The sequence below is a fragment of the Lithobates pipiens genome, unplaced genomic scaffold, assembly GCF_037356315.1.
Source record: "Lithobates pipiens isolate NorthernLeopardFrog02 unplaced genomic scaffold, aLitPip1_a1.2 Scaffold_27, whole genome shotgun sequence".
Lineage (NCBI taxonomy): Eukaryota > Metazoa > Chordata > Amphibia > Anura > Ranidae > Lithobates > Lithobates pipiens.
In genome coordinates, this window is record NW_027507788.1 from 1,231,203 (window position 1) to 1,242,883 (window position 11,681).

The 11,681-nt window shown below is 47.7% G+C and overlaps 1 protein-coding gene and 1 long non-coding RNA gene across 2 annotated transcripts in view; one reads left to right on the top strand and one right to left on the bottom strand.

The window, feature by feature from the left end:
* The window catches only part of SLC2A1 (solute carrier family 2 member 1), a 131,089-nt gene extending 124,535 nt beyond the window's left edge, over window positions 1-6,554 (bottom strand). Inside the window, exon 1 of the mRNA XM_077455998.1 lies at window positions 6,038-6,554. Within this exon, the coding sequence (XP_077312124.1) occupies window positions 6,038-6,403 (366 nt within the window). The 5' untranslated portion in view covers window positions 6,404-6,554. The remainder of the gene's footprint in view (window positions 1-6,037) is intronic.
* LOC143933061 (uncharacterized) overlaps window positions 1-10,112 on the top strand; it is a 154,442-nt gene extending 144,330 nt beyond the window's left edge. The window contains exon 3 of the long non-coding RNA XR_013262989.1: window positions 9,723-10,112. This is a non-coding gene — a long non-coding RNA (uncharacterized LOC143933061). The remainder of the gene's footprint in view (window positions 1-9,722) is intronic.
* The last annotated feature ends 1,569 nt before the right edge of the window (window positions 10,113-11,681 follow it).

Below are 11,681 nucleotides of genomic sequence, written 5' to 3' on the forward strand. Positions count from 1 at the left end.
CTATGTTTTGTATCATGTCCTCAGTGTCTAAGGCCGCGTACACACGGGCGGACTGTCTGTCCAACTAAGTCCGTCAGACAATCCGACAGACAGTCCGTCCTACTTTTGAATGAACGGACTTGACCACACACGACGAACAGACAGTCCGTTGTAAGCTTGCGCGATGACGTGTACAGCACGTACGACGGGACTAGAAATACGACATCCAATACACTGCAATGCAACCTTCGGCCGTGTAAATCCTTTCTGAGCATGCGCCATACTTAGTCCGTCCAACTTGCCTACTCACGAGCGGACTGTCCGCTGAAACCAATGTTGGACGGACAATATTACGGAAATTCCGAAAGACTTAGTCCGCCAGACTGTCCGCTGAAAAAGTCCGCTGAAGCCCACACACGAGCGGACTGTCCGCTGAAATGTGTTTCAGCGGACTAAGTTGGACAGACAGTCCGCCCGTGTGTACGCGGCTTAACTATCTTTTGTGCCATGTCCTCAGTCTCTAACCATCTCTTGTATCATGTCCTCAGTCTCTGACCATCTCTTGTATCATGTCTGCAATCTATTACTTAAACTTAAACACACTGCTAATAGTATTAGCAACATTTCCATTTGGTGCACCTCTAGCAGACATGACACAGGAGATGGTCATAGACTGCAGACATGATACAAGAGATCAATGCAGCCTCACCAGTGTCTGTCAGATGCAGCCTGCCAGATCAGAGCAGTGATCTCATGCTGTGTCAGGGAGCTGGATTTGAATTTCCCAGCTGCAGTAACAATGTCCCATCTCCGGTGATCATGTCACACTGATTCGATGTCTCGGCATTGGATGAGTGTGCTATCACAGGAGGCGGGACATTGTTACTACAGCCCGGGCAATTAAACTCCCTTACACAGGGAGAGCACTGCTCTGTGAGGGAGGGGAGGACAGGACCATGAGCTGCCAGGATGACACTCCACAATGGGCAGCACCCGGTGCCGTGGTGACCGCCACTGTGCATGTGCAATTATCAGCACAATTATCTGCATTTTTCTTCTTTCAGCAATATGCCAAAAACACAATTTTTGGCTGCCAAAATTGACGGTGCATCACCTATGCGCCTAAACCAGCCTAGGTGACCAGACCGTTCGGCACCTACAACCCTACATACAAAGTACTGTGCAATACACATTATTACAAGTATAAAAACATAAATGAGAAGACAGACAAAAACAATAGGTGATCCAATTAACAATGGGAGGAAGAAACTAAAGCCCCGTACACACGAGAGGACTTATGTCCGACAGACTTCCGAAGGAGTTCTGCCGGAGTTCCCGACAGAGTTCTGACGGACTTTTCGGCTGAGCGGACTTGACCACACACAATCACACTAAACTCCGACGGATTCGAACGTGATGACGTACGACTGGACTCGAATAAGGAAGTTCATAGCCAGTAGCCAATAGCTGCCCTAGCGTCGGTTTTAGTCCGTCGGAATAGCATACACACGAGCAAATTTTTCGAAGGGACCGGGTCCGGCGGAGTTCCTTCGGAAAAATTTGAAGCATGTTCCATATTCTAAAGTCCGTCAGACTTTGGCGAATCAAAAGTCCGTTGCAGCCCACACACGATCGAATAGTCTGACGGAATCAGTCCGTCGGACTTTGGATGTTGAAAAGTCCGCTCGTGTGTACGCGGCATTAGGAGGCGCCCTATGGGAGAGTTCTTCTTACAATAAACACATTATGGATGGGGACTCCAGTGGTTTGAGCCGATTACATTAACATCTACAGTCATTGCTGATTGGGGCATAGAGGCCCCAAATATGTATATGGAACCTCCAGTCTCCAGAGTCTGTGTGTTTTGGGGAGACATGGATCCAAATCAGGACCACTTCAAGGGTCCCCCAGGCAAACCCCTCCCAAAGAGTAGTGTTCCCTTAAAAGTCAGGGCCCGTAGTCAGTAAGCAAGAGGCCACCCTGCAGTTTACTCCAAAAGCCCCTGTCCTGGTTAAGTCTGTTACACGCTATGTTGGGGGGGGGACACTATGTCGGTGTATATCTCTGTGAGGAGGACACTATGTTGGGTGCATATCTCTGTGAGGAGGACACTATGTCGGGTGTATATCTCTGTGGGGAGGAAACTATGTCGGGTGTATATCTCTGTGAGGAGGACACTATGTCAGGTGTATATCTCTGTGGGGAGGACACTATGTCGGGTGTATATCTCTGTGAGGAGGACACTATGTCAGGTGTATATCTCTGTGAGGAGGACACTATGTCGGGTGTATATCTCTGTGAGGAGGACACTATGTTGGGTGCATATCTCTGTGAGGAGGACACTATGTCGGGTGTATATCTCTGTGAGGAGGACACTATGTCGGGTGTATATCTCTGTGAGGAGGACACTATGTCGGGTGCGTATCTCTGTGAGGAGGACATTATGTTGGGTGTATATCTCTGTGAGGAGGATACTATGTCGGGTGTATATCTCTGTGAGGAGGACACTATGTCGGGTGCATATCTCTGTGAGGAGGACACTATGTCGGGTGCGTATCTCTGTGAGGAGGACACTATGTTGGGTGCGTATCTCTGTGAGAAGGACACTATGTCGGGTGTGTATCTCTGTGAGGAGGACACTATGTCGGGTGTATATCTCTGTGAGGAGGACACTATGTCAGGTGCGTATCTCTGTGAGGAGGACATTATGTTGGGTGTATATCTCTGTGAGGAGGATACTATGTCGGGTGTATATCTCTGTGAGGAGGACACTATGTCCCGTGTGTATCTCTGTGAGGAGGACACTATGTTGGGTGTATATCTCTGTGAGGAGGATACTATGTCGGGTGTATATCTCTGTGAGGAGGACACTATGTCGCGTGTGTATCTCTGTGAGGAGGACACTATGTTGGGTGTATATCTCTGTGTGGACACTATGTCGGGTGTATATCTCTGTGAGGAGGACACTATGTCGGGTGTATATCTCTGTGAGGAGGACACTATGTCGGGTGTATATCTCTGTGAGGAGGACACTATGTCGGGTGCCTATCTCTGTGAGGAGGACACTATGTCGGGTGTATATCTCTGTGAGGAGGACACTATGTCGGGTGTGTATTTCTGTGAGGGGGACACTATGTCGGGTGTATATCTATGTGAGGGGGAACACTATGTCGGGTGTATATCTCTGTGAGGAGGACACTATGTCGGGTGTATATCTCTGTGAGGAGGACACTATGTCGGGTGTATATCTCTGTGAGGAGGACACTATGTCGGGTGTATATCTCTGTGAGGAGGACACTATGTCGGGTGTATATCTCTGTGAGGAGGACACTATGTCGGGTGTATATCTCTGTGAGGAGGACATTATGCTGGGTGTATATCTCTGTGTGGACACTATGTCGGGTGTATATCTCTGTGTGGACACTATGTCGGGTGTATATCTCTGTGAGGAGGACACTATGTCGGGTGCATATCTCTGTGAGGAGGACACTATGTCGGGTGTGTATCTCTGTGAGGAGGACACTATGTCGGGTGTATATCTCTGTGAGGAGGACACTATGTCGGGTGCATATCTCTGTGAGGAGGACACTATGTCGGGTGTATATCTCTGTGAGGACACTATGTCGGGTGTATATCTCTGTGAGGAGGACACTATGTCGGGTGTATATCTCTGTGAGGAGGACACTATGTCGGGTGTATATCTCTGTGAGGAGGACACTATGTCGGGTGTAGATCTCTGTGAGGGGGACACTATGTCGGGTGTAGATCTCTGTGAGGAGGACACTATGTCGGGTGTAGATCTCTGTGAGGAGGAAACTATGTTGGGTGTATATCTCTGTGAGGAGGACACTATGTCGGGTGTATATATCTGTGAGGAGGACACTATGTCGGGTGTATATCTCTGTGAGGGGGACACTATGTCGGGTGTATATCCCTGTGAGGAGGACACTATGTCGGGTGTATATCTCTGTGAGGAGGACACTATGTCGGGTGTAGATCTCTGTGAGGGGGACACTATGTCGGGTGTATATCTCTGTGAGGAGGACACTATGACGGGTGTATATCTCTGTGAGGAGGACACTATGTCGGGTGTAGATCTCTGTGAGGAGAACACTATGTCGGGTGTATCTCTGTGAGGAGGACACTATGACGGGTGTATATCTCTGTGAGGAGGACACTATGTCGGGTGTAGATCTCTGTGAGGGGGACACTATGTTGGGTGTATATCTCTGTGAGGAGGACACTATGTCGGGTGTAGATCTCTGTGAGGAGGACACTATGTCGGGTGTATATCTCTGTGAGGAGGACACTATGTCGGGTGTATATCTCTGTGAGGAGGACACTATGTCGGGTGTATATCTCTGTGAGGGGAACACTATGTCGGGTGTATATCTCTGTGAGGAGGACACTATGTCGGGTGTATATCTCTGTGAGGGGGACACTATGTCGGGTGTATATCTCTGTGAGGGGAACACTATGTCGGGTGTATATCTCTGTGATGAGGACACTATGTCGGGTGTATATCTCTGTGAGGGGGAACACTATGTCGGGTGTATATCTCTGTGAGGAGGACACTATGTCGGGTGTATATCTCTGTGAGGAGGACACTATGTCGGGTGTATATCTCTGTGAGGAGGACACTATGTCGGGTGTATATCTCTGTGAGGAGGACACTATGTCGGGTGTATATCTCTGTGAGGAGGACACTATGTCGGGTGTATATCTCTGTGAGGAGGACACTATGTCGGGTGTATATCTCTGTGAGGAGGACACTATGTCGGGTGTATATCTCTGTGAGGAGGACACTATGTCGGGTGTAGATCTCTGTGAGGAGGACACTATGTCGGGTGTATATCTCTGTGAGGAGGACATTATGTCGGGTGTATATCTCTGTGAGTAGGACACTATGTCGGGTGTATATCTCTGTGTGGAGGACACTATGTCGGGTGTAGATCTCTGTGAGGAGGACACTATGTCGGGTGTAGATCTCTGTGAGGAGGACACTATGTCGGGTGTATATCTCTGTGTGGAGGACACTATGTCGGGTGTAGATCTCTGTGAGGAGGACACTATGTCGGGTGTATATCTCTGTGAGGAGGACATTATGTCGGGTGTAGATCTCTGTGAGGAGGACACTATGTCGGGTGTATATCTCTGTGAGGAGGACACTATGTCGGGTGTAGATCTCTGTGAGGAGGACACTATGTCGGGTGTATATCTCTGTGAGGGGAACACTATGTCGGGTGTATATCTCTGTGAGTAGAACACTATGTCGGGTGTATATCTCTGTGAGGAGGACACTATGTCGGGTGTATATCTCTGTGAGGAGGACACTATGTCGGGTGTATATGTTGAGTGCAGGGTATGATGTGGGTGTTGTATTGGTGACAGTGGAGGTGTAAGCGGCGGATGAATTATAATCAGCCAGGAGGAAGATTTGTATGGAAGAGGCTTCGGATTGGGCTAATGTATATTTCACGTCTGATTCCCACCCCCTCCGGTTTTCCTATCCCCTAAATGTGACCCCCCCCAGTGTACCCCGCCCTGGTGTACCAGGCAGTATACAGCAGTGACACGCGGGTGAACCTCCTCACTGTATTCCAGTTACTAGGTGGCTCCATGCAATCAGATTATCTCAGAAATGGGGGGGAGGGGGCGGGGGGGGGCTGGGATTGGTTCTCACTCAAGATGCTTTCCTATATATAGTGACTTTCTAGAGACAACGACTGACCTATACACAATTATTACAAAAAGCAGTGAAGGAAGTGCTAAGTGCCCATTCAGCCAATCAGAGTCTATCTTGTGCTGGTCTTACGTCAGTAGAAGGTCATTTAGTTGTTTGCTATGGGCAATGCACTTTTCTCATGAATAAGGCGAGTAGTGTGCGCCGTTATCGGTCACCGGCAACCCCCAGTTATATTTCACCTTTCATCTTCCCACCACAATGCAAAAATGACAGCTAGCATGTGATTGGACAGCAGTTCTGCCCCCCTCTGGTGCCAGGTATATGTTAGTAACATTATGTAGATGGAATAGAACAGAGTCAGGGGTCTCCTACCTTCTTCTCGGCAGGTCCATGGACCAGGCTGGTGCTCTCATTGGCAGGGGGCTTCAGGGGGGCTTCTTCCTTCTCTTTCTCCTTTTCCTTCTCCTTTTCCTTCTCCTTCTCTTTTTCCTTCTCTTTCTCCTTTTCCTTCTCCTTTTCCTTCTCTTTTTCCTTTTCCTTCTCTTTCTCCTTTTCCTTCTCCTTTTCCTTCTCTTTTTCCTTTTCCTTCTCTTTTTCCTTTTCCTTCTCTTTTTCCTTCTCTTTCTCCTTTTCCTTCTCTTTTTCCTTCTCTTTTTCCTTTTCCTTTTCCTTCTCCTTTTCCTTCTCCATCTCTTTCAGCTTCTCTTCCTTTTCCTTCTCGTTCTCCTCGGGCTCCATGGTGTTGGGTAACAATGGGGGTCCAAGTGCAGCCAAGTCCTGTCTTCACCCAAGTGTCCTTCTGTGTATACAGTGTATCTCTTTCTCTATAGATATATATATATATACGTTGTACCTCCCTCTCTCTCTCTCTCTCTCTATTACGTTGTATCTGTGTGCAGTGTGATGTCGTCCTCCAGCATTCAGTGGTCCTTCCTTATCTCTCCTCCTCCTCCTCCTCCTCCTCCCTCCCCGGCAGTGTGTCTCCCATGCTTCCGTCAGTCATGTATGGCAGGATACAGGTAAATAACCTGCTCCCGCCCTTCTTCCTCCACCCATCAATACTGTATGTCAGTATGTCTGTCTATCGTTTCTCCTCATTTAGAGGTAGATATGTCTTTTCCAGAATCCGGGAAACATCTTTTGCTTTCATAGTTGCAGTTTTCACTGGCAGGTGGTCTTGTTATCAGTCCCCCCTGAAGAAAACATATATGTGACCCCCATCCTGCTGACAAGCAATATATTGGATCTCTTATGGTGTGTAGTATTTAAATGTGGTCACCTCCTAATACTACAGCACAGCCAGACCGCACTTCCACCCTAAATGATGTCTTATGGCAGATTTGTTGTTGCAGTAATGATAGAGGAGGGAAGACACTCCTCTGTAGGGATCGGGTGAGGAGCACATTAGGATTGCTGCAGTCGGGGTGGAAATTGCTGTTGGAGACGACATAAAATTTATCAGAGTGTGGTCTCCTCCATAGAACATTGTCTACCCCTAACTGTGGCCCCTGAATGTCCCCAACACACCCACGTTGCTTTTCAGGTCTACCCCCCGGGAATTGTGCAGAATGAAGGCGTTGTCGGAGGATTGCGGTATGGTGACAGTCACATGGCTACCATACGGAATTGCTGGCTGTGATTCTGCCAGGAAAATCTCTCCTTTCATCAATGAAGAGGGAGATCTCTGCCCTTCTGCCACTCACATCTTTACTTCTACTCCCTCCAGGCGGATGGACAGAACTTTTGCCACCAGCTTATCACTCTAAGGAGATTATCCTGCCAACGGGTATGGGGGTCTCAGAGCCCATTTGTGTTTAGTCTGATAGATATCTGAAGTATGAGGGTCCCGGCTGTATCTCCTCCTATATGAGGGTCTCAGAGTCCTCGTATTTAGTCTGGATATACAAAGAGAGCCCAAAAACACTCCTTGATTTTAAGTAGTTATAAAACCAAAACTTATCGTAATATCATTACAGATACAGTGGGGCAAAAAAGTATTTAGTCAGCCACCAATTGTGGGAGTTCTCCCAGATGATAGAGGCCTGTAATTGTCATCATAGGTGTCACCTCAACTATGAGAGACACAATGTGGAAACAAATCCAATCACATTGTCTGATTTTTGAAAGAATTTATTTGCACATTATGGTGGAAAATAAGTATTTGGTCTCCTACAAACAAGCAAGATTTCTGTCTCTCACAGACCCGTATTGTCTTCTATAAGAGGCTCCTCTCTCCTACACTCATTACCTGTATTAATGGCACTTGTTTGAACCTGTTATCAGTATAAAAGTCACCTGTCCACAACTGCAAACAGTCACACTGCAAACTCCACTATGGGGAAGACCAAAGAGCTGTCGAAGGACACCATAAACAAGATTGTAGAGCTGCACCAGGCTGGGAAGATTGAATCTGCAATAGGCAAGCAGCTTGGTATGAAGAAATGAACTGTGGGAGCAATAATTAGAAAATGGAAGACATAGAAGACCACCAATAATCTCCCTCGATCTGGGGCTCCACACAAGATCTCACCCTGTGGGGTCAAAATGATCACAAGAACGGTGAGCAAAAATCCGAGAACCACACGGGGGGGGGGGGGGGACCTAATGAATGACCTGCAGAGAGCTGGGACCAACGTAACAAAGGCTACTATCAGTAACACACTAGGCCGCTAGGGACTCAGATCCTGCAGTGCCAGACATTTCCCCCTACTTAAGCCAGTACATGTCCGGGCCCGTCTGAGGTTTGCTAGAGAGAATTCGGATGATCCAGAAGAGGATTGGGAGAAGGTCATATGGTCAGATGAAACCAAAGTACAACTGTTTGGTAGAAACACAACTCATCATTTTTGGAGAAGAGAGAATGCTGAGTTGCAACCAAAGAACACCATACCGACTGTGAAGCATGGGGGTGGCAACATCATGCTTTGGGGCTGTTTCTCTGCAAAGGGAACAGGACGACTGATCCGTGTACATGAAAGAATGAATGGGGGCCATGTATCGTGAGATTTTGAGTGCAAACCTCCTCCAATCAGCAAGGGCATTGAAGATGAAACATGGCTGGGTCTTTCAGCATGACAATGATCCTAAACACAGCGCCCGGGGCAACGAAGGAGTGGCTTTATAAGAAGCATTTCAAGGTCCTGGAGTGGCCTAGCCAGTCTCCAGATCTCCACCTCATAGAAAACCTTTGGAGGGAGCTGAAAGTCAGCGTTGCCCAGCGACAGCCCCAAAACATCACTGCTCTAGAGGAGATCTGCATGGAGGCCACCATACCGGCAACAGTGTGTGACAACCTTGTGAAGACTAAAGCCGCGTACACACGGGCGGACTGTCTGGCCAACTAAGTCCATCAGACAATCCGACGGACAGTCCGTCCTACTTTTGAATGAACGGACTTGACCACACACGATGAACAGACAGTCCGTTGAAAGCTTGCGCGATGACGTGTACAGCACGTACGACGGGACTAGAATTACGACGTCCAATACACTGCAATGCAACCTTCGGCCGTGTAAATCCTTTCTGAGCATGCGCCATACTTAGTCCGTCCAACTTGCCTACTCACGAGCGGACTGTCCGCTGAAACCAAAGTTGGACGGACAATATTACGGAAATTCCGAAATACTTAGTCCGCCAGACTGTCCGCTGAAGCCCACACACGAGCGGACTGTCCGCTGAAATGTGTTTCAGCGGACTAAGTTGGACAGACAGTCCGCCCGTGTGTACGCGGCTTTACAGAAAACGTCTGACCTCTGTCACCACCAACAAAGGAGATATAAGAAAGTATTGAGATGAACTTTTCATATTCACAAAATACTTATTTTCCACCATAATTTTCAAATAAATTCTTTCCATATCAGACAATGTGATTGTCTGGATTTGTTTCCACATTGTGTCTCTCATAGTTGAGGTATATCTATGAGGACAATTCCAGGCCTCTCTCATCTTTTTCAGTGGGAGAACTTGCACAATTGGTGGCTGACTAAATACTTTTTTGCCCCACTGTATGGTGACCGCAGATACAATAACTAAAAATATTAATTTTTTTCTCCTGCAGAATCTCTCTGCACGCCTCCCATCGCCAGAGGGCAGCGAAATCCAACATGGTGCTCACCGCACAACGGTACAGCTGGTGCAGCGTGCTTTCAAGCCCAAATTTAATGTGGATCTCCCTGCTAACAAGTCCATTATGAAGAGGTACAACAATGGAGAAAGGATGAATCTGTGATCAGAGAAAGGGACATTCAGGCCGACCATTTGTCTCCAAGCAAGTTTTTGATCCCATCAGAGAAGCCTTTTTGCTCAGGCCCAAGAAGTCAACACATATCGATGTTTGCAGAGTAATGGATGGGGCGCATATTGAGAGAGTGTGATACCACATGTGTATAAGTTTATGCAACTGTAGCCATCAATGTGTAAAAATATTAAAATAAAGTTACATTCTATATCTGTTGGAAATCACAGAGTGTTTTTGTGCTCACACTATATATGAAATATAGGGGTCCGACGGTACCTCGTCCTCATGTATGGGGGTCCCAGAACCCCTCTGAGTTTAGTCTGGATATACAGTATCTCACAGAAGTAAGTACACCCCTCACTCACATTTGTGTAAATCTTTTCTTCTCTCTTTCCATGTGACAACACTGAAGAAATGACACTTGTCTACAATGTAAAGTAGTGAGTGTACAGCTTGTATAACAGTGTAAATTTCCTGTCCCCTCAAAATAACTCAACACACAGCCATTAATGTCTAAACCGCTGGCAACAAAAGTCAGTACACCCCTAAGTTAAAATCTACAAAAAAACTCAAGACCCATCTCTTCTAAGAAGCAGGAAGCACGGGACAGATCAAGCGCCTTGAGGCGATTCAGTTCGCAGTTGTAGCTCTATACAAGTCATTAATTTACTCTCTCATACTGGTCACTGGAAGTTCAACATGGCACCTCATGGCAAAGAACTCTCTGAGTATCTGAAAAAAATAATTGTTGCTCTACATAAAGATGGCCTAGGCTATAAGAAGATTGCCAAGACCCTGAAACTGAGCTGCAGCACGGTGGCCAAGACCATACAGAGGTATAACAGGACAGGTTCCCCTCAGAACAGGCCTCGCCATGGTCCACCAAAGAAGTTGAGGTCACGTGCTCAGCGTCATATCCAAAGTTTGTTATTGGGAAATAGACGTATGAGTGCTGCCAGCATTGCTGCAGAGGTTGAAAGGGTGGGGGGGGGGGTCAGCCTGTCAGTGCTCAGACCATACGCCACACATTGCATCAAATTGGTCTGCATGGCTGTCATCCCAGAAGGAAGCCTCTTCTAAAGATGATGCGCAAGAAAGACCACAAACAGTTTGCTGAAGACAAGCAGACATGGATTATGGACTATCGGCAGGACCAATGTTTGGAGGAGAGGACCTTTGCCAGGACCAATGTTTGGAGGAGAAGACCATCGCCAGGACCAATGTTTGGAGGAGAGGAACATCGCCAGGACCAATGTTTGGAGGAGAGGACCATCGCCAGGACCAATGTTTGGAGGAGAGGACCATCGCCAGGACCAATGTTTGGAGGAGAGGACCATCGCCAGGTGGAGGAGAGGACCATCGCCAGGACCAATGTTTGGAGGAGAGGAACATCACCAGGATGAATGTTTGGAGGAGAGGACTATCGCCAGCACCAGTGTTTGGAGGAGAGGACCATCTCCAGGACCAATGTTTGGAGGAGAGGACATTTGCCAAGACCAATTTAGGAAGAGAGGACCTTTGCCAAGACCAATTTAGGAGGAGAGGACTACCGCCAGCACCAATGTTTGGAGGAGAGGACCTTTGCCAAGACCAATTTTCGGAGGAGGGGACTACCGCCAGCACCAGTGTTTGGAGGAGAGGACTATCTCCAGGACCAATGTTTGGAGGAGAGGACCTTTGCCAGGACCAATGTTTGGAGGAGAGGACCTTTGCCAGGACCAATGTTTGGGGAGAGGACTATCGCCAGGACCGATGTTTGCAGGAGAGGACTATTGTCAT